At 43.1% G+C, this 23,216-nt stretch overlaps 1 protein-coding gene and 1 long non-coding RNA gene across 3 annotated transcripts; one reads left to right on the forward strand and one right to left on the reverse strand.

The window, feature by feature from the left end:
- Positions 1-231: 231 nt before the first annotated feature.
- On the reverse strand, positions 232-4,290 carry LOC116489249. The gene is made up of 3 exons (XR_004253255.1): positions 3,923-4,290; positions 3,331-3,407; positions 232-2,447 (listed from the first exon to the last, which is right to left on the reverse strand). It is a non-coding gene; the product is annotated as an uncharacterized LOC116489249 (long non-coding RNA).
- PPM1K (protein phosphatase, Mg2+/Mn2+ dependent 1K) lies at positions 3,754-22,967 on the forward strand. Of its 2 annotated transcripts, XR_004253254.1 has the most exons (8): positions 3,754-3,880; positions 6,264-6,768; positions 7,340-7,440; positions 14,665-14,830; positions 15,348-15,492; positions 16,466-16,600; positions 17,232-17,505; positions 19,352-22,967. XR_004253254.1 is itself a non-coding variant. In XM_032187470.1 (7 exons), exons 2-7 carry the CDS (start codon positions 6,332-6,334, stop codon positions 17,361-17,363), a joined length of 1,116 nt encoding a protein of 371 aa, XP_032043361.1. In that variant the 5' UTR covers positions 3,754-3,880; positions 6,264-6,331; the 3' UTR covers positions 17,364-22,967. The 2 variants fall into 2 exon arrangements, 1 of the variants encoding a protein (XP_032043361.1); XM_032187470.1 differs by having other exon boundaries at positions 17,232-22,967.
- Positions 22,968-23,216: the final 249 nt, after the last annotated feature.

Here is a 23,216-nt window from a genome sequence, read left to right on the forward strand (position 1 = left end):
GTCTTTTGTGTAGTGCAACTACACTTCACCCTGGAAGCTTCTTCAGCGCTATACTGACTTGTGGAAAATGGACTACACAATCAATAAGATTGTAAAGTAGGTATGTTTATTCAGCACTGGGCAGCACAGGGGGTAGTCATGCACACCTGACACAGCAATTTGCCTTGGTAAGAGTTACATATGCATGACTTTTCACAATACATGTATACATATTCATAACCTGTCCCCACTTCATATTAAAATTAGTTCCAAGGAGTCGTTTCCATAAACTCCTCCCATCTGCGCTTGCGCAGTGTATTCTGGTGGTGGCCGTGGGGAGTCATGGGGATGAAGATTGATGACTCTTCCTCATCACCACTAGTTGACCTCTTGTCTTTGCGCAGACTCAGTTGTTCCTTGGCTCTTGTCCATCCGCAGGACCAGTTTCTTAAGACAGGTTCATACTCTTATTAGGAGACTGACCTTGGTAAGGGGCTTCTTGCTTTAGTTAATTTGCACAATGCACCATAGTTAGCAAAGACACTGAGTAGCATCCTAGTTTAATGCTGTCAGTGCTCTATCTCTACTTGATAAGATTCTCCTAACTCCCTCTCTCGGTACCTTTTCTTTAAAACATTAATATCAGTTTAATTTTCAGGTCACCCAAGGCAATTATTGCCCACAGCAGGGACTATGAATGCTAAGTAGAGGAGAAAATGAGTGTTAAGGGCCTCAAGCATGCCCAAAGAGCATAAGGAGGGCTCCTGAGAGGACAGGGAAACAAAGGGAATGCTGCTTACCTCTGAGAAGCCATCCTTGATCGTGCCACGGATGTTTGTCTTGTACCTTTGGAATACATGTACAAGTTTGGGGTCCCTGTATGTTTGAAGGCTTCTTACCTCTGAGAAGACGCCCTGGGCTTTCTTCTGCCAGATGATGGCTTTCCTGGGGACTCGCCACCCCGCATGGAGAGATCCCTGCCCAAGCAGCTCACGGACTGCGACGCCACACACGTGCAGCTGTTCTCAGGAAGACACGCGTGCAGCTTTACAGACTGAATGGCAAATGGCAAGCGTTTCCTTGGGGCCAGTTTTCCATCATTATCTCCCTCCGTAGGAAAAGGAAATGTCGTCCTGTCAGCTGCTCCTCTTCTCTTAACATTCCTAACAACCCACCACCCCCCGCCCCGATCCCACCTTCCCCTGCTGATTTTGCTGCTCTTGGGTCATTGCCTGCCTCCACCTTGCAGAGCAGCTCCTTCTCATCGAGTTCTCCTCCTGCATCCTGTCACCAGCTGCTCCCATACCACGGTACTCTTGACAGCAACATTAGCTGTTGCTTGGATCTCCTTCCCACTCAGTACCTGCTCTGCAGCTATCCCTATCATGTGAATGGCAGACAACCCTGCAGGTCATCCATATCCAACGGGCTGAAGGATCCATTTACCCGGAAAGTTTTGATGAGAGACTACAGAAAAAGAGTCGCACCTCTGTGCAACGCATCCCCCTTTCCAGAGTGATGCAAAGACATCACAGGCGACCTCCCTGTAACTTTTTCAGATTTGGCAACGGTTTGCGGTGAGTATTATGAAAAATAACATTAGAAAGAGAAGACAGGTAGTCCTGACAAGTTCCCAGAATCAGGAGAACTTGCCCAATCAACCCCAAACTGTTCGCTAGAGTAACTTGTTAGTCCATTTTCTTTCGAAAGCCAAATGAGGAGGTGCGCGTTCTACTCTTTCGCATCTGCGTTCTTGTTCCAGCTTAACCCAGCAGGTGGCCAGAGCAAATGGCTGAGTGGTGCTTCAGCCCAGCTCTGAAGGTCAACACATGTGGGCTATTTCAGTCACAGCAACTCTCAGAGACATGGGTGCTTGCATTTCCTCTTCTCCCCTCTTGAATACTTGATCCAATTTTAGCTCAGGCCAGAAGCCAGAGAAGCTGCCTATCCCTCTGATTTTATTTTCTTTAGGCATCTACTGGTAGGACATGCAGAAACGATGCAGAAAGCCAGACCTCCTGCAAGCCAGGGCAGAGTGAAGGAAGTCCCCATGATGAGCACCATACTTTCAGAGGCCATGGCAGGCAGCTTTCACAAATTTTGCTGGGCCTGCCTCTCAATGCTTTAAGAAAGAAGCCTCACACAGAAGCTTTACAGCAATTAAATGGTCAGGTAACAGAGAGGTATTGTCAGGAGAAAGTTACTCCTGTGTCTGCAGCAGCAAGAACAAGCTGCTGCTTGTTCCTTGCAGCCAGGAGCAGAGAGGGAGCAGTCTAACCCCAGGATGCCAGCATGACCTGGGTATCCAGTCAGGCTCACAGCCAGATGGTGTCAAATGCTAGGGGAATGCCCTCGCTGTGAAGTGTTTTTCACCTGAATAATGTTCCTTTTAAGATCCTCAAGTCAGTTCTGCTGAAGTGGACTTGAATCCCAGATGTCCATTCCAAACAGGAAAAGCAATCTAAAATCTAAAAAAAAATAAATAACTGTAAAGCAGCGGAGAAGGGCTGAAGTGGTGCTTCTTTACATTAATGACTCTGCAAATGATTCTCCACCAGTAACCCCACTCAGAACTTTATATTCCTGCTGATCCTAAATATTCAGTAGGAGACTGAAGGATAGGATATCCAACGCCCCAGATGCCACAGGTCAATGACCAGAAAGGAATACAAGCTGTGCTCAGTTAAGAGCTGCACTTAACAGCTCTATAAAAGCAACTGCCATTCACAATCACTTTCTTTCCCTTTGAGCAGGGGTACATGGGAGTCTGAGGAAGAAAAAAGCCCTGCACCCCCCTGCAGTGGTGAGCATGGCAGGCAGCAGCACGCTTCCCACACACCCACAGCTGCAGGACAGCAAGGCACTGTGTGCAAGCCAAGCAGTGTGGCTTTTCAACGTGCATGCCTCATGCCATGCAACTGATCCACATACAGCACTATTTTCAAGCACTGCAGCCCCTAACCGGGGCTTCACAATGTAACAAGTTGCAGGGCAAATTCAGCTTGTACCACTCACACTCTATGAATGGAGAATGCCAAAGGCAGAATGCAAGCAGCTAGGAGCATCCTATCCTAACTTCCTTTATCCTGTAGGTAAGAATAGGGCATAAAAGCACAGCAATAATCTACTTCTGTTTCCCAATAAGCTGCCTGAAAAATCAAAAGCCATTTAAAGTTTCAAGCATGTAAAACAAGCATTTGGTTACTAGTGATCTTTTCAGAAAAGATGGGATTGCTATGTACAGAAACATGACCTTTGCTTTAATAAACGGCTGTCTAAATCGTGTTTTTTATCTGACCTTCCCAGAATCTATACGGTGTTTAGACGCAGGATTTTATTTCTAAGCTTTACCAGTAACAGAACCAAGCTGTCCAAGATGGACGGAGGCGAGTCCTACGGTGGCTGATGCACAGTTGACGCGTCTTCTCCTAGGAAGGAAAACCGTGTCAGAGGCAGCACTGGGAACAGACCGCAGCCTGGGCGTCTGCTGAAGCCGTACCACCGCCACCCCGGCCCAGCACGCCTTCGTTCTGCATTAGCAGCACGCTAGGGATGCCACACCCCCTGCAGGAACACAGCGTACCAGCCTGAGAACCAGGCACTCAAAGGACACCAAAACGGTTTCTCCCTTCCCGTCCTTTTTCTGTTCGGATCTCCTTCAGCTGCTCACAGCCCCGCCTGGGCCGGGCGCCCGGCGCTGACACAGGCAGGGTGTGGGCGGCGGGGGGGGCTCGGCCGGCGCCGCCGCCGCCATTGGGCCGGCGAGGGGCCGGGCTGAGGGGGGCCGGGCTGCTGGGCTCGGCGGCCTCGGGGAAGGCGGTCGGGAGCAGCGCCCTGTGTTCGGATCAGGCTGGGGGAGGCGTCGTTCGTCGCCGCCGGCTGCCGGGCACGGGAGGAGGAGGTGAGCGGTGAGGCGCGGCGGGGGGCGGCAGGGGAAGCTCACCTTATTCAGGGCGTGCTGAGGGGTTCGCGTCCCGGTTTGCAAGTATTCAGCTCAGTGGGGCGCCAGGCATGCATTCTTTCTTCTTGGGTTGCGGTGTTGTTTTCCTTTTTTCTTTCATCTCGGTATGGAGACTTTCCATCTGCCGTGAAGCTGCCACCCTGCCAAAGGGGCACCATACAGCTTGAACTATGGCTTAATCATTAACCGCAATTACTGCATGTTCTAGGCTATCTAGAAAAACTATTTTTTGTAGGTTAAATAGGTGCAGACTATCAGGATCAGATGGAGCATCTACAGCCTTGCTGCATGCACTTGGGCTGTAGCACCAGCACTGCCTTTTACAATGCCTTCATCTTGTTTGTCCCCGATAGACTTGCTCAGGGTTTGGCAACGTATCCGCTAGGAAAGTACAGCCTGTGCTCCAGCCAGCTGAAAGCCTAACTATTTACATCACGGCAGTTACAGCTCCATTTCCTATTCCTTGCTTGCAGAGAAAAGCCAGCCATTGCTGTTTGTACTTGCCTGGAGAAAAAGGACTTTTGAGAGATCTGTTTGGTGGGAATAAACACATTAATTAATTATTTTGGATTAATCTTCCAAATCATGCTGTGGATACTGGGAAGTTTAAATATAGCTAGTTTTTCATGTTCTTTCAAGCTGACGGAAGTGAATCTGAGTGCGGGTTTCCTAAGTTGGCAGGCTTTGAATTTTGTCATGCTGTGCTTCACCATACTGTTGCTGTGAGTCAAGGGCAACAGAAAATAAACAGTCAAGAAAGTAAATGAGTTATTAAGCACCCGTGAGTATAGTGAAATAAGGGTGAGATATTGCAGACATCCAGGAATAAAATGGAAGATCACTTGAAATTGACATTGGTCAGTTGCACTCAGCTGGTAGCCAAGGCCAATTTCATCTGTTACAATATTGATTCCCAGCTTGTCTGATATTTATTGAGTGAACTGTTACGCTGTAAATGATAAATAAATACATATATTTCCTCACATAAGGAAGTGTATTCAAGATAAGCCAAGAGGCATCTAGAACTATATGCTTTGAGCTGTGAATGACAGGTTTACTGTAGGCCTGCAGAAAGCTCATGTCACAGCCATCTTCTAATAAAGCAACTGCTTACAAACCTACCTTTGACTGAAAATTTCTGCAAGCACAGATTTTGTGCAGGATTTAAAAAAAAATAGTTTAAACCAGTATTTCAAAACCACAGCTGCAATTGCTGTCTGGAATACAACAGCAGGCTGCTCCAGCCCTGAATAACTGTGTTTCAGGAGTACATGTATTGCTTGCTCTTTGCCGCTGGATTACATCAGGTATTTGTGCCATTTGATGCATTAGCGTTCATCACAAGCCTGTTTATTTTTAATCCCTTCATTACAGTATAGAACATCTTTCACTTGTAATTCTGCCCTCGATAACTACCCAACACACCCACAAACATCTAGCAATAACAAGAGCAATTCCTGGCTGAAAACCTAGCAAGCTTAGTTTCAGGGATCTGGTGGTCCAGTTCAAACTTATCTGGTGCAACAATGTGGACTTATTACCCAAGGCACCCCAGCTTGTTTGACTTTCATCATGTTAAGCATTATTCTGCAAATGGTTAAATAAGATGATCTCTGTATTTTTCAGCATCCTAGATGAATAAGCATTAATCAGTTTCTAGCTGTGCTAAGCCAGCTGGTGCGTTTAATGCATCTGGACCAGAAAAGACATCCAAATAAAAGTCAGTGGAAGAACTTGGTCTCCTTGTTTCCCAAGGGATCCCATTTCAGGGTTGGGTCTGAGTAGAGAACATCAGGCCAGACAGAAAGCTCAGAGCTGCATGGGCTCCATTTTGTGAAGTTCAAGTGAGTAATTGTACATGTCTATGGATACACTCTTAGTGGTTCCTGGCCTGAAAAAAAATAAAAATCACAATTCACTTCCCGAGTCTGTTTTGACAAGTAAAATGCAAGTACTAATGAAATGAAACAGAACGTAATGTCATGTCTCTTATGCAGGAAGTCAGCTCTTGGAACAAAGTCATTATCACTCTCACTAGCTCCATCACAACCTTAGCTACCTCTGAAAATACAGGCTATCCTGATGGAGGATTCCTTACTTCGATTTATCTGCAGCATTCCTTATTAGAACTGTAGATGTCAGCTGATCTGTGTAGGATTGTTTCTCGATGAGTCATGCAGATCGTTCTGTAGTCTCTTCTAGGCAGTGCTGTGCCATGCATGATTAGCAACCTCTGACTGTGAAATTGTTTCCTGAATGATATAACTGAAAATCCCCCTTCCTGTGCTGCTTCTTTCTTGATGGATTCTCTCTTTGTTCTTAGACATTCCAGCCACTGTCTTTTATTGCTGAACGTTTGTTCGTTCCTACGATTCTCTGTGAAGACAAGTTATGTCAACAGCTGCTTTAATCCATTTGGTAAGAAACGGAGGGTATCAAGTACGGAGAGCCCTTCTGACGTCCCGCCTCTTGCAAGACGAGAAGCGTCCAACGGTTGAGTGCTACAGTTCCACCTCTGAACGTCGTGCATCCCGCTTCGATCCAGATGGGAGTGGGCGACCTGCCACATGGGACACATTTGGCATCTGGGACAATCGCATTGACGAACCTATTCTCCTCCCACCAAGCATAAAGTATGGGACGCCAATTCCCAAAGTCAGCCTGAGCAATGTGGGCTGTGCTAGTCATATTGGCAAGCGGAAGGAAAACGAAGACCGCTTTGATTATGCTCAGCTGACAGAGGATGTCCTGTACTTTGCAGTTTATGATGGACATGGCGGGGTGGCGGCAGCAGACTTCTGTGCTAAGAACATGGAAAAATATATCAAGTAAGCGTGGGTTGAGTGAACATGTGGCAAATGACTTACCGTAGAGCTTCCTTCTTTAGGGCCAAAAACGAACTGTGGATGACACGCTGCTGCTAGTCATCCTCTGTTATACAGCCACTTAGTCCGAAAGGGGCAGCAGAAACACCAGATGGTGAACACTTCCCTTAACAACAGACATGGCATCGAGTACTTCTCTGTGTACTCCCTGCCCCATGGAACAAGCCTGCAAAAATGAGAAAAGAGAATGTGATTGTATCCACCTTCCAGGAAAGGGCTGGAAACACAGAGCATGTGAATTGTCCCTTGTCAGGTGGGGGGCACTGCAATTGCTGACCTGCACAGCTTGTTGATGCTCCTCTGGAGCTCCATGTCACATGCGTGGGTGTTGGAAGAAGCACTTGATCTATTTACAAAATTACAAGATGGTGCTTCCAGTGCAAGTTGTTAATAAAACAGTATTACCTTTTCAGTGTAATCCAGCATTAATCAGGGAGGAAAGAAGTCTACAGAAGAGATCGGTTAAGGTGAATATTTCTCATAAAAAAACAGTAATTCTTTTGTTTGTTTCCAGAGAATTTCTTGCTCAGGAGGAAAACTTGGAAAACGTTTTGAACAATGCTTTTCTAGAAATAAACAATGCATATGAAAGGCATGCTCATCTGTCTGCTGACGGTAGGTAAAAAATACTCTGTTCTCTTAGAGGTGTGGGGTAAGACTATTTTCTTACCTGCTCAATAGTTTTGAACTAAGACATCCTAAAAACCTCTTGAAAACAGTTTTATTTAACATATCTTTTTTCTCTATTCACTTACTGCAAACGAAACAATTATGCTTTACCTGCATAAAAATGAAAAAGCTGTAAGAAGTCTAGGTCAAATTTACTGGGGAAGTTATTAATCTGAGTTTCGGTATAATCTTAACTGATTTTTTGTTACTATGATTCTGTCCAGAAAAGCATTTCTCAAGTTAGCAAGCAGTGATTTAAATTAGCAAGCAGCATAACTTTCCTGGGTGATAATTTTTTCATATATTTTTTGTCCCTGTTGAAGAGCTGTTATTCCCTTGAGCTGAAAGGAACACTGTCAAAAGTTCCCCTTTCTGACTTGGCCGTTGCAGTCAAGGAGGAATGTAAGCCACAATTAATACAACCAGTACTGCTTCTGCACAGAGAGAATCAACAGAGTAGCTGAGTATGAAAGGGAAAACAGCAGTCAAGAGGAAAACAAGGTTGGCTGTGGTAAAGCCAGCACTAGCACTTTTAGATTTCTTAGTCCTGGCTGTTCATCAAGTTCTCCTGTATATGTCTAGAGACTACACACGTCTGAAGTTCCAGTTAAAGCTCCTGGGGCTTATCAGGAGTAATTTGGGAAGGTCCTTGTCCCATTTCTGTCACAAGAGTTTCCTCTGCAATACGATACTACTTCAAGAGTTAGTTCACCCACTATGTTAAAAAAAAAAAAAAAAAAAACAACACCACAACAAAACAAACAAAAATCCAAACAACCAACCAAAAAACAAAAACCACCACCAACAACAAAGTGTCGCAGAGAGCTGCTGCAGATGCTAGTGATACAGCAGGTGGTTCTATAAGAGCATAAATGGGAAAAGCTTTCTGTCCAAGAAAGACATAAAACCAACAAGTCCTTTAGGAACTAAAGTTATACCATGTTTTTGGGCTACTTCTTTAAGCAAGTGAAAATAATCTATTATTGGAGTGGTTTCCTGCACTTAAAGTTCTACACAAACCTACTTAGACTTAAACATCTACTGGCAGGGCAGGAAGCGTGGCTGTTGCAGCACTATGAGGGAAGTACATCCTTCCTCTTACCTGATGCAAACTAACGTACCAGGAAAAGAAGTCCCAGGTTCTGAAATGCAGCCCTTAAAAAGGGTGGAATTTTATCTGTCAAGTTATTTTCTCCATTATATTATATTTTATAGTCAAGACAATCTCTATTATTAAAAAAATGTGGTAAAGAATCCCAAATGATTTTTGACCTATCAAGTCAGTTTCTGCAGAGCTAATGCGAGGCTTATCAGTAGAGCCAATAAGCTTTTGCATCCAAGAGTTTCCTTCCACATTATATTGGAAGCCCATTTTCAAGAAAACATCTGAATACAAGCTTATGTGCTTCACTGGATTGGGACCTTTCTGTTTTTAGTAACATGGTAATTAGTTTTATTTGTACTCCACCCCAGCCCTTCGTTATTAAGACAGCTCTTGGTTTTCCTCATTCCTGTGACCATTGTCAAGTTTCAGAGCAACTCCTTGACAAGGATGTTTGGCAACCATACTGAGTATACTATACTTTGTTGTTCTGAACACAGTTTCTGATTATAGCATTTTGTAGTTGAGACTTGAAGAAATGAACAAAGAAAATATTTGACATACAAGTTGTGCAGCAAGCTGAGCATTTTGGAACTACTTGTTGCATTTTATCATACCATTTAACTCGCTAAGTAGGGCACCTTACTGAAACAACGCAAATGCCAGCAAATTTATATAACAGCTATCAAGACATCAAACAAACCCTCTTTATTAAAAAAAGTTCAAGGTTCAAAAACATGAAGGGGAAAAACGATCATTTAACATCTGCTGTGGCCGTGTTCTGCAAAGTACTCAGCGTTTCTTAGGTAGACTGAATGCCTGCATGCTCTCACAGGAGCCAGCAGGATCTGGAAGTGCCCAGTGCTCTCGGACGGTTGCCCAGCTGGAAATCAAGCTATAAGGGAAAGAGTGGAGCAGCACTGTGCACAGACAAGTGCAGATTTATGAACAAGGCATGCTTTTTGTTTATCTTCATAAAAAGTTCAATACTCTGATGACTATTTGGTGGTTATGTTTTTGTTGCTGCTTCTGTTTTTAAAGTTACATAAGATTCAATGCTTTGCATATATCCTTGTTAGAAGACTAATTCCAAACTGATTTAGTTTCCTGGCAAAAAATCCGAATAACCGTGGCTATTCTAGAAGTGATGTTCAAGAGAGTTGCCCAAGTTTTTTGAAAATGGTGGTTGGTTGCATAACACCAGGTATCTGGGATACGCTGGATGCTCATCAAGACCAACCTCTTTATGAATCTCTGCCAGAGCTCATCAAGTGCAAAAAATAGCTTAGTCTTGTTTCCACTGATATGCCTGCCAGAGTTTGTACGCTCCTTTTCACTGCATCTGTGAAAGATACAGCACTTGGTCATGATCTTTACTCTGCTTTGAAAACATCTAACATGTGCCTGGCTGTTACAAGGACCATGATTCCCAGGACAAACCTCTAGAGCCAAAATTGCATGGATTTTGGCTAGCACAACGTTTATAATAATATTTTGGGGGGGGGGGGAGAACATTTGGCACACATGTAATAGGACTAGAGACATGTGTTGTCAGAAAATTTAGCTCTGTGTTCAAGAACACTGCTGCTTGAAGTTATTTGCAATTATAATTGGAAAATATGTACAGTAATACTTTCTTTGAGCTTTCAATAAAAAATACAGGTGTACGTATGCGTTCCAATATTGCTGCTGTGCTTGGCATGCAGGTTAACTCGTGCAGCTGGACTGCTATACTGACCTGCAGACCGTTCCAGTATCCCCTCTGACAGTTTTAGACAAAAGCATAAGGAACTTCCTCTGGCATATCAGGGATAAGCTGTCCCCCACATAAATCATTTCTCATAATTAAGAGCTCAGAGATATGCCTGAGCCTTGAAGCACAGTGTTTGATATCTTATTGGAAACTCCCTTTATTTCACTTCCACACATTCAAATATATCCAGTCACTGGTAAATCCCAGCTTATTTAACATACAGTATACAGTAAAGAGAGTTCACAATGAACAACCATATCATTATCCATGTGACAACCACTAACAGAGATGGACAGAGTTTTCTGTTACTTTTGACTGGTATAAAAAAAAAAAAAAAAAAAAAAACGTAAAAGCTGAATAGCTTTCCTGAGCAGGGACAGAAATAAACAAGTGAACCATGTGCTCGAGGCAGTTAGAACATCATTCTGGAGAAACAGGAAACAAACCCTGTCCCAGCCTAATACGGTCCTTTAAGGTACTGCAACTGCTTCTGTTGACTGCAGGCACAATCCCCCATGCAAAGAAAACAACAGGCCAGCATGCTTTCCATCGCCCTCCACATTCAGTGCACCCAACTCTAATCACATTGCTAGTCACTTCTGGAATAGCCATCTTAATAAAACTTAGTCAGGTATTTTCTGATGATTCTATATTTGAAAGGCACTCCTGCAACTTACTGAGTAAACAGCGTGCTGAGTAAACAGCGAAAGTCTTAAAAAAGAATTAAATTTAAAAAGTAGTTTTTTGTTTTATAATTCAAGCACGTGATTATTCTTTCTTTTAATATGTTAACCTGCAACACTGAGGAAAAGGGAGAGCTGCAGAAATTTTGCTTAAGTATTGCATAACATCAACAACACAAAGACAGCTTTTTTAGCCAAGGGTTAAAACTCTTATCTAATCGAGGTAGAAGATGCAAATTACAATATTACAGGGGTGTTTCTTTGCATTTTGGCCAAAGGTCAGAATAAGTCATTCAGCACCCTTCATTAAAATGGCTCCATTTTAGTTGGTACTGGTCTGAACTCTCCATTTTTGTTTGATATTTATTTTTATTAGAAAACTACCTTGAGAAAACAGATTGGGCTGTATTTTGTTCTGAAAATTTTCTGTACAGTGGCTGCTGTTACCATACATGAGACAGCTACATCTTACACCAATGTATTTGTTTGGTTGACTTAGCAATTGGTTACTTACCAACATCCCCCCCCGCCAAAAAAAAAAAAAAAAAAAAAAGCTTTGTTTTGGACTGAAGAACAACTGGTTTTGACACACAGTTTTAGTGACAAAGCAAGAGTGGCAGCAATTCCCATCCCTGGGCAAAATGCATGTGTAAGTCTCAAATATGGCCAAACTGGACTTCACACAGCTCATCAGGACTTCCTGTATACCCTGCAAAAGACCGCGTGGGTAAACCCAAAGTCACTACCCTCCCCTGTTTTGCAGCCCTTATTCTTTCATCTCCAGTGTTGCAGGTTTATTTTGTTTGAACAAAGTCCCTGGGTCAATTTCCTATTTGCCTCTGTGTACGTGTTATTTGTGGCAGACACTGTACCTGGTCAGCAGCTCTAGAACTGGAGGCCCTGGACACTATATGCTGGGCTTCAGTGGAAAGAGAGATCTGCTGAATTTTGTCCCAGGTGAAGGAGTCTGGCGGTTCCTAGCCTGGACTACTGGAAGGTTCACACATCCTCTTTGTCACATTAGTTGAGATGACTTGCAGTAAAAAATGTCCAGTGAGTGTTAAAAACCTATTGAAAGATCTTAGTTTTATAGTGATACTGTTAGGTAAACAAGATAAACCCTTTAATTTTAAAAAATGGTAGACGTGCTGATGCAATATATTTTTGTGTTATTAAATAACCTTGCAGCAGTCATAGTAAAGCATTAGAAACGTTACCCCATCCTCACTCCTTTGTTTTGGAACTGTGCAAGAGATCACATAATCCCTTTAGTCTAATTAGATCCATGTTCTTCAACCTTACTCAGATCGTGAATTGGTCCCAGAGAAGTGAGCAGGAGTGGCATTTATTTTTCTCAAAGAGCCATTTAGCTCGTACACATTTCTAAGGAATGAGTCGCTATGACCATTACTGCAATTCTGTATGGTATCTTCGATTGCTCTCAAGTACCATCCCTCTGCTTCCTCATAGCAGCTCTTTTGGCTTTGATAGTTGGCACTGTAAAGATGCAGATTCACCTGAATGACCAAATATTTGCAGTCAATCATGAATGAACGACTATGGATGGTAACCATTTCTGAAACCATATGTGTTTGTCAGCATACTTCCAAAATAAGTAATGAGATGGGAGACTAGCAGCATTAATTTTGATGTCTATATAAAATCTATTTTCTTTGAAATAAACAAGGTCGTTTTATGTAGGTTCTTCATGTCGCTTCTTTTTGCTGTTGGCTAAAACAGGTATTTTACTGTATCTACAAAAATTTCTGATTACACTGCTACTTGTTATTACCTTATTTTCATAATATGCCTCAAAGTGAGCCTGTACCAGACTAGTCCTTGCTTCCAATTAGAAGCAAGATGTCAGTGCTGACCTGAATACTCAGATGCTACGGCCATTTGCATGGTTTTGAATACAGTAGTCTGCATCGCAACTATAACGTAGTCCAAGATGTGTTCTATGCCACCATGGTGGATGTTTACCATCAACTTGTTGCTTAAGTTGGTTAACCAAGCCATCGCAGCAGTAATAATACCTGTTTTAAGTAATAACACAAGCTTAGTTTATATGGTTTTGAGAGGTTGTTTTGTTTCATGAGCTCTCTGCTTTCACCTTACAACAAGGCTCCATGCATCTCTCAGGGCCTTGTATGGTCCTATCTCAGGTTCATGCCACCACCCTGGGGGCCAGTGCTGCAGGGCCAGGGGCAGGAGGAGCGCACATGGTTGCAGCCGAGTTCTACAGAAGCAGTGGTGGGAACACCTTCAACCATTACTCATGTGAAAGTAGGAATATAAACCAGGGATTTTCATTCCTAAATTAACACAAAAATTCTCTGTGCAATGGGCTAGCTTTTAAAACCAATTTCTAGAAAACGCCAGACTACAAGAGGCTTACAGAGGGCTTTCCAAAGGGATTTGCATTGTGAATTTGTGGCAATTGCTGTTCCCAGCCAGGTGTTTTACTTACAGAGCTCAAGTCAGCAGGACTTCGTGTTCTCCAGCCAGCTCTCCCTAGCCAGCGTTGCATGTGATACTAGCTGCAAAAGTGCACTTCCCTTCAAAAAACATTGAAGTCCAAAATGAGAGCTAGGCAGTTCTTCTGGCATTTCATTCACCGCAGATAAAACCTCACATCTATTCTGAAATTAGGCAGACTGGTATTTTCTAGTTTAAGCATGTTCTTCCCCCACATCCTCACCCCTTGTAAGAAATTGCAACAAGAAAGTTTGCATTCAACAGTTAATCCAACCTGGTCGCTGAACACAGATAAGATCACTTCCTTGCCCTGTCAGAAGAGGAAGACAGCAGCTAGAGCTCTGGCTTGCCCTCTAGGCAGCAAAAATCCAAGTGATCCCACCTGTGCTGAGGGCAGATTGCCCAGAGGCAATCACCACTGCCAGGCGACCACACTTGTTTGCAATGTAAAGAAAGCAGAATGCAGCTCTGGCTTAGTACTGTGACCTCCGACAAATCTGTGTGGTCTGAAGAGAGCTGAGTCCCTTTCTCAAAAAAGCCAGTGCCTGCTGGCTGAACCCTTTGTCTCCTGTCAAACCTGGGGTAACTAGAAGTAGATTATTAATAATTCTGACAGCAACTGGAGAACCCTACAGACTGCAGTAGGGAATGATCTGGAGGTTCTCTTCTGGTGAACAACATGCAGCTACAATCACAATTACTCAGTTGCCCACTTTACCACCTAACAGAAGGAAAGAACTGTCAGCTTTATGGTGGGCTATCCATGCAGTCACTGTGTCCAGGGATAAAGACAATAATCCTGTATCTGGAGAAGAACCAGTGGAAAGTAAAACCTATTTGCTACAGGCTGAAAAGAAGCCACTGCACCTTATACTGCTTTTACTCCACTAGCCCTCTTTACATGGAGCCATGTTGTTGCACAGAAATACTTATCTTTTCCACTTCCTCTCTCTCTCCCCTACCTAAATCCTATATGCATGTTTACTCACTGTATTTTTAATAGATATATAGCTTTAGTTTAAACTTAAAAGCAGTTACTTACTGGTAACGTAGAGCACAAGTCTTTGGTTTAACCAATTGGCACTGTTACTGTCTTGTAAATGCTCCCATGCTTTAAGGCAGTGTTAAAACCTCTCTCTCTCTGATGTTTGTAGCAACTCTGATGAACTCTGGGACCACTGCGACAGTGGCCCTGCTCCAGGATGGTATTCAATTGGTTGTGGCAAGTGTGGGAGACAGCCGTGCCCTGCTGTGTCGAAAAGGAAAGGCTATGAAACTCACTATTGACCATACGCCAGAAAGGAAGGAGGAGAAGGAAAGGTACCTGGTGGATGATATTGTGGCTTCTTGGGGAAGGGCTTCAGTCAGTCTGTGCTGCTGCCAGGTTGGACCTGGGAAAAAGACTGGAGATGAACATAACACTCCAAGCTAAAGAGAAAGTGGCACAGCCTCTGTTACGTCATTTGCTTCCATTTAGGGGACTGGGTATTTGTAAAGTCCTATGCGAACAAAAACTGTCACAGCAGTAAGATCAGCATGGCTAGGACTGGGTACCGAGCCATGACCACACAGTTCAAAGACTTGTGCAAGAGTGCCAAGTGAAAGCCAAGACCTGAAGAACATACTGTGGTTCTCAGGTCAGGACAAAGCCTTCTCATTCCTTCTGTGGAACCCTTCAAACAGAAGAAAACAAATCTCAGTCTTTCCACTCAGGTCCTCAGTACCCCATCCTGCATTAGCAGAGAGTGGCAGAAACTGCAGCTAACAGACGGGGGAATCAGTAACTCAGTCTGAATCAGTAACTCACATTTGCTTTCTCTTTTGTGCCTCTGGACAGGATCAGGAAGTCTGGTGGTTTCGTTGCCTGGAACAGTTTGGGACAACCACACGTGAATGGTAGACTTGCAATGACGCGGAGCATAGGAGATTTGGATCTTAAGAACAGTGGTGTGATAGCCCAGCCAGAAACAAAAAGGGTTCAGGTAAAAGAAGGCCTGGTTAACAGGGACAGCAACATTTGGATTAAGGGGCAACATAGATATTTAAAGCATGTAGTGGTAACCACTCAGTGTACACAGGTGGAACCAATCTTTGATTTTTTTTTTAGTGGTAAAGTAATGCAAGACTCATTCTAATTAAGTTATTTCAGATTAACACTTAAAGGCAGAAGACAATTTGGACCTAGTAGTAAATTCAACCAGGAACCAGGTTAACTTCTAAATCCCAATTATCACAATATAATATAGGATAAGTGAAGAAAGACCATGTGTGATATCCATTACTGAAATACCAAGGTGTCAAATGGTTTGGAGCTTGCGGTCAGATACCTAATTTTGAGGATAATACTGATACAAAGTCATCACTGAGAACAGTGCAATATGTAAAGGGTCATACACCTGGGAGGAAAGGAAGAGGGAAGGGCAGTTACGTGCGTCTTAACATAGCTCTACAATTGTCCAGAAAACAGGTTAACAACTAGGTATTCAGCACAGCTGCATTCATGTTTGCATGAAGAAAAAAACAAGGCTCTCATCTTAGGTCATATTCTTTTTCATATTTTTCCCCAATGCCCATCCTGGGGCATGAGGAACTTTGTGTTCATTTGCTCTCAGTCCAACACAAAGCAGTGGCTTGAGGGGCTTAGGAGATGACCGCAGCACTTAATGTGTCTTTACTGAAATCCTTAGTTTAAGGAAGCATTTTGTTTACTGAGCAATGTATATAGCATTGGACTTTTGGCCTCAGTGTATTGGGAGGGCTGCTTCTTAGAACAGTTAGTTCTCATGCACAAAGAACAGGCAGAACTCCCAGAAAAATTGCTTTGCAACAGAAGGTAAAAAACAAAACAAACGCAAAAAAAACAACCAACCAAAATCAACCGAAAAAAATCAAGGCAACGGTTTTACCTTGCAGCACTCTCTCTACTGTTGTGCATACTTTGTGCCTTTATTTCAGTTACATCATGCAGATGACAGCTTCCTGGTCCTTACTACAGATGGTATTAACTTCATGGTGAACAGTCAGGAGATCTGTGACTTCATTAACCAGTGCCATGATCCTGCTGAAGCTGCCCATGTTGTTACTGAGCAGGTAATGCCAGGGTTTCTCGAAGCACCAAAGCTCTGCTGCAAAGGTAATGCAGCTGACTGATGACACAGACTGCAGGTGCTCAGTGTGCTCCGTTGGGTCCTTTTCAGCACATGGCAAAGACAAAAGCAGAAAACTAAGCTATGAAGAAATGGTTGTTTGCTCTTGGTGCACTTGTTTTTTTTTTTTTGTTTTTTTTTTTCTTTTTGTATTTCAAAGAGAAAAAAAACACAACCATGCATTCAGTAGTGAATTGAACTATTCTGGTTTACATGGCCAGTAGTCTAGTTGTCTGGCCTTTCCTTCCCAGAGTCTTGCCATATCCTTGCCAGAAACATACAGACATTTCAATTGATGCACTTAGTTCATGAGCCACAGAACTGTGCTGGACAGTAACTGCAGTTTACTGCAGTGCTGAATGTCATCAGCACAGACAGAAATGGTCAGTTTCTCACTAAGGTTCTGAATGGTGGCATATCCCATGGAAAGCTCTGAGGTATACAAGAACCTGCAGCATTAGAGATGGGAAGAAGCAAGGAAGTGTCAGGTCTGAGAGCATGCTGTCCCATGTGTCAGATACTAGTTTCCCTTTCTAAGCAAGATGATGATGCTAACAACTTGTTTCTTCTCTCAGGCAATGCAATTTGGCACTGAGGACAACAGCACGGTTGTCATAGTGCCTTTTGGAGCATGGGGAAAGTATAAAAACGGCGAGATCAACTTCTCCTTCAGCCGCAGTTTTGCCTCCAGTGGGAGGTGGGCATGAAGTCCTGCCACAGCTATCCTTTCCTGCAATAATCTGGACACAGTGTGCTACAAGAGAGCACATCCATCTGTTCATAAACTGGCTGAATGTCTTGTTCATCTCTCCTGTCTTCAGTGTTACGAAAGATGCCACCGCTCCCTCGGTGCGTAATGTCACATTACTGCTTGCAGTTGATTGCATTTTACTGTGCTTGTTTATTCAGATTGGCATTGAGGCAGCTATTTCTTTGGGTTTCTAGTCCCAGCAGCTCTTCACACCTCTTGGTTCACATAGACAAGTCTCTAGGCCTCCACCTGAGGCTGGAGCTATTGCACATTTGTTGCACACCAACCTGTATTACCTAGGACTCTTAGTTACCTGGCAGCTGTGAAAGTCTGAGACTGAGCCATGCACCATCTTCTTTGTACATTAATCCACAGGGGAACAAGCACACAGTTTTCCTAGCGAGACAAAAAGAGGTTTTGTTGTTTTCCTCTGCCGTACAGCCACCCAGAACTCCCCGTGTTTCCAGAAGGAGGTGAAACACAAGGGGGAGGTTTCAGAAGCAATTAGTCTGTGGTTATATTCTGGTGCCAGTGGCATTCAGTGTTCCTGAACAACATCCTAAGACAGTGCTGCTTTGCAGGGCTTTAGGCTCTCACTGATGTTATCTGCCATCCTTCAGCTCCCAAGAGACAGAGCAGGCTACAGCCATGTGCTGTTGGACAGAGAGGAAAGTCTCTCAATTGGGTCTAAAGCCTGTACCATCTCTGTGGACCATGCAGCAACCCCTTGCACCGCATTGTCTTTGGTGTGCCAGTGGCTTAACAGAAGCGTGTAGGAGGGAAAAAGCAGCACATTTTTTGAATTGCTGAGACTCCCATCAATTTCCATGTCCCTTTTTTTTTTTTTTTTTTCTGTTCTCCTTTTTTCCCCCTAAGAAAAAAAGAAACATTTCAAAGAGTTTTCTATTCAAGATTCCTTAGATGTCTAAGAAATGAGTTTGTTTATTATTTCTTCATAAATATATGAGCATTTTCCTGCCCTCTGCTGAAGTTTTTTTTCAGTTAGTCAGGATGTCCTGGGTCTCCTCGTGGTATACAGAGAGGTGTAAAATGCTCAAAGCAAGAAAGCTAGAGAAATGAGTGAGCATTTTAATAACGTACAGTAATCTTTGTAAGTTTGGGGGATTTGTTTCTAGTGGGTGTCAGATATTGGGACACCAAAAGGTAGTTTTGTACTTAAAGGAAATGTATCTGCTTCCCTTTCTGTTGGGAGTCTGTGTCCAGCAAGGCCAGAGCTCTGAGCCAGCTCAGCTCGCCACTGTGACAAGACTGCAGGTGACGTGTCAGTGTGTTGGCAGCAGGCGAAGAGCTGTCCCAGCATGGCTCTGTCAGACCTCATTCTTCCTCTGCTCAAAATCAGGCATGCAATTCCTGTGGCATCTGAATCACCCTGCTGTAAGGAAATAAGGGCAGAGGAAAAATCAGGCTCTTCCCACATTTGCAACAGTAGATTTTAGCTGTTTCCAACCATGCCATTTTACATACCAAACAAACCAGCCAAACAAAATGAACAGAAGTGAGCAAAATTGCCTGATACTAAACCACCTTACAACAAGGAAAAATATTTCTGAGATGCCTGGTCTGATTCTCATTTTTGAGTGTGACATAGGCATCTTCATTATTTTTAGCCCTTTGCAGGTCCAGGGTTACAACACAGATAGTCATTCCACATGTTCTTCCTCGCCTCTGGCTGCAGGCCTAGGAGCACCCTGCAGAGCTCAGCGTTGTACCGACAGCATTAATTCTCTGTGTTTAAAGAGTATGCTCATTTTGTCCCATTGCTTGGTGTATTGTATGGTATGTATAGTGTCAATATTCGGTTCATAAGTATAAAAAACTCATGAATCAGTATTTGTAAATCTCTGTTGTATTTGTTGCTGTTGCCCAGGCATCTTGAATGAGTGTGTCATTGGTTTACAATTATAATCCCTTCTCTCTCCCCAGAATTGCCCCAGCACTGGGGTTCAGTCTTCACCTGAGATCAACATGTTTCATCCTGGGCTCAGCCTTGTTTGCGTGAGGCAAAAGGTCACTTTTGATTGAGAACTTCTAGTTCCCAGCCTGTGGTAGGTTTGAAAATCGCCACAGCCTGTTTGTAGTAAAACCAGCAAGAGACAGCCTCTCCTGATCCTGAGCACTTGCAGAGAGGAAACACCTAACAGAGGTTTGGAGAGCTGTGCTGGCAATGTGGTTTTGACCCATTTGCACTGCAACCTGAACTGGTGACTCCCACTGAGGAGCTAACCTGCTGAAATAGCAAGTGCGATAGCTCTCAGCTGAGGGTTAGCCACAGCATGTAGCCATCTTACTCTGGGCAGAGGAAGGGTTAGAGTCAGTTCTGCAGAGGGAGTTGCTGTGGAGGCAGTTTTGGTGTCAAGTGTCAGACAGGCATGAGCAGCAGCATAGGGATTTGGACAAGACCCATCAACACATTCAGTGGCAAACGCCAGTATCCAGACAGAAGATGTCAAGGGCGCCGGGGGTGTTTGTGACAAGTACGTGTTTGGTTTTTTGAGCAGTACTGGATACTTGCCAAGCTGAATGCGTAGTATGAAATGCAGGCTGGTAATGAGTAACACTGCAAATAAAGAGCAGGTGCTCTGAGGAATAGCCTGGCAGTTAAAATAACTTCCAAGCATTGACCTATATGTAAAATGAAATCATTTTTATACTAACTGGAGATTTGGGGGCAATTTTTGTTTTTTCCCTGTCTGTTAGAAAATTTCATAGATAACGAAGTTGTTGGGCACTTTTATTTCCTCTAACAGACTGGTTGTCATCTCAGAGGAAAGATCCATCCATAACTGCTTCTGTATTATAGAAAGGAAGGGATAAGACAAAGCTTTCCAAAATACGAGGTGATTAGATATTACTGCCTTTATACAATCACAGGAAAACTTTGGCTACAAAGTTTATCTAGTTCAGTGTTATCTAGTGCAGCCTCCTGCTCAAAGCAGAGCTAATTTCAGAGTTATATCCTGCTGCAAAGGGGCATCTCCCGACACTGAAACGTAGTGACTGAAAGTGGATGGGAATAAAGATTTTAGCATGCAGTGCAACCTGCCTGTTGAACCACTAAAACACATTGAAGTTGAAAGATTACCAGTAGGTGAAAAACAGGCACTTTGTATAGCTACCAGTGAATTTCACAAATCAATTAGCACATGTATCTAACAGATACTAGTTGTTTTGCTCTATGCAAAAGTTAATGAGCAACTGACAAAAGACTACAAAGATGCATTTCTTATGCACAGGTTGTTCCCTGCCTGTTCGCTCTAGTTTTCTGCATCTCATTCTAAAGTAAACAAACTACCAATTAAGACAAAATTCCTTGCCAAGTGGCACAGTATTCTGCCCAGTCCTCTCTCCATTAAGCACAGAGGCACCTTCACACTGGTTTGTGGGGATTTCTGACTTCATTTTTTGCACTGCCAGACTCTTAAGTGCCAGTCAGAATCATCATTTTGTACAGACACGCCACTACCAGGATCTTTCTCCTCAACAACATCCTTGCCTTTTCCTGCAACCATGACAGTAAACTCCCTTGGGATTTAAATGGCAACTGTGCCAAACTTTGTTTTTTTCAAGGAAATCAGGCAAAACCTGCAGTGTCCTCAGTGATGGGTTCTTCAGTCATTTGACACTTCTTACTGAAGAGTCGTTCAAATAGTCCCAGCATTTCCATTTTAGTTTTGGGGCTATTTGGGCACCAATAGCACATAAACAGAGTGGGCTTCGCCAACGCCTTCAGTGGGACTCAGTGTATGGCACTGAAAATCTTTTGCATGGACTATGAAAGTTGGAAGAATCAAGTTATGTCATGGTAAACACAACTGTCTTGTCGTCGTGGCACCAGGGGATCAAATTAGCAGCACCCTGGATAATACCCAGCAAAGGAACCTCTCAGCACCTGGTCCCCCACCAGAAATACGTACTGATCTGCTCTAATGAAGGTGTGCTTGTATTTTTTTTTCCTCCCTAGTCAGCAGGCCTCCTGCTACTTACAGCAGCTCTACAAATTATCAGATTGAAGCCACAAAAACATGCAAAATTATCTTGCCTAGTAGAGGGTTTCTTTTAACCTGAGGGAATAAAAGCTAATTGTCTACAACAAAAAAGCTAATTATCTACTGTCTACAACAATAGTTGCCTATCAAAAGGGTTTATTATTGCAGGATCTACTTGTATCTTAAATTATGAATGAAATTCAACAGAATCTCAATTTGCTCTCTAGCTCTCTTTCAACTGTTGTATCAATTAAAAGAATGATTTTTTTTTCTTAAATTGTAAGCTCAACTGAACATTAAAGGTTACCTACTGAACAAACCACAGCAAGTTTTTTTTTTTTATTTTTTCCTGCCTTTTTTGAGCTGGATTCTGAACTCTGTGAGATCTATCTAGTAAGCATTATTTTCTTGCCTGAACACTCCTCCTGGAACAGTGCTACTTCTCTAACATACAGGTACTGCAGGAGGGTGGTCTGCAGGTATGGAAAAGCAAAAAATGTTGTCCAGCTTGTTACTTGTTTTTATTGTGAAGACTTGGAAGGCACAGGAGGCCTGTTGGTGGAGAATTTACTAGGAGAGCTGTTCAGACTGCAACTGGAGTTGCAGCCTGGTCTCTCTACCACCCAGAAAGTGGGGTTTCATGCTTCATAGAGGGAACTCTCTACAGTAGAACCTCATTTGCAGCCATGATAGAGGAAAGCAGGTCTGTCTGGAAGGTGATGGTAGTGCAAGAAATAGAAATGAGGGTGAGCTGTAACAGCTTATTTAATGCACTGCCCTCTTTAACAACTAGTCCTGTTTTGTTTGAAAAGTTCAGGGTTGGTGAATAACCATGTAGCACTGTTTGTGGTTGAGAGTGGGGATGAGAGAGAAATTAGACATTACTGCCTTTTATGTATTTGGGGAAATGAAAATTCTGAGGAGCTGAGAATCACCACAGGATTCTACACGAATTGGGGTATCAGATGACCTTTTCTGTCTCAGCAGGCATATGTGCTGTTGTCAAAGGCATCAGGGTTTCTAGCTAAGGCAGTTGCACAAAACAGTAGTTAAACTGGTATAATAGTCATTTCTGTTAAGGAAGATCACTTATGCACTTATAGGTCCATTGATCACGTACCGAACCAGATGAACATACATTGTAGCAACTCCCCAGCTTGGTTCTGAAGCTGCTGTTTTTAATGCACAAATACCCACTGGAGTTCCCCCTTTACCCAGCACATCAAATGCTTGGGCAGTGGCGTGTGTCATAACTTTCTACAGACAAGTAGAATTGCATATGTTCATTTCACAGTTTGCCTTAGGACTGTCTGTAATTCCTGAGGTTTGATGTTTATGTTTGGTGTAATCATTGTCCATGATTAATCTACTTCATTTTATTGAAATAATAATTTCCCTTCCCCCACCTCCCTCATTATTTGATTTTTTTTTAAACAACATCTGTCTTCAAATTTGTAACTCATATACTCAAATGTACAGTGGGACAGAAAGGCTGTACTGGAATGCTTGAAAAAGATCTTTAAATAAAGAATTTGCTTCCAGAGTTGTATCACCACAAATGTAATATTCTTTTCCCCACCGTACACTGCCAACTATTTGTTTTGTTTTTCAAGCTCTGTTGTGACTGTCATGATAACCCCAAGCCTTAACCTCTGCCATAAAAAGCTTTTGATAAGCAAAGCTATGCCTACAAAGGCATTCAGCCAGCAACAGCCCGTGCAAAGGCCGTGCAAAACATCTCTGTGCTGTCAGCATCCTCTGCCGGCTTTATTTTGTCAGGGCCAGTCCTTTTCAAAACAACT

This window comes from Aythya fuligula, chromosome 4 (assembly GCF_009819795.1).
Source record: "Aythya fuligula isolate bAytFul2 chromosome 4, bAytFul2.pri, whole genome shotgun sequence".
NCBI classification, from domain to species: Eukaryota; Metazoa; Chordata; class Aves; order Anseriformes; family Anatidae; genus Aythya; species Aythya fuligula.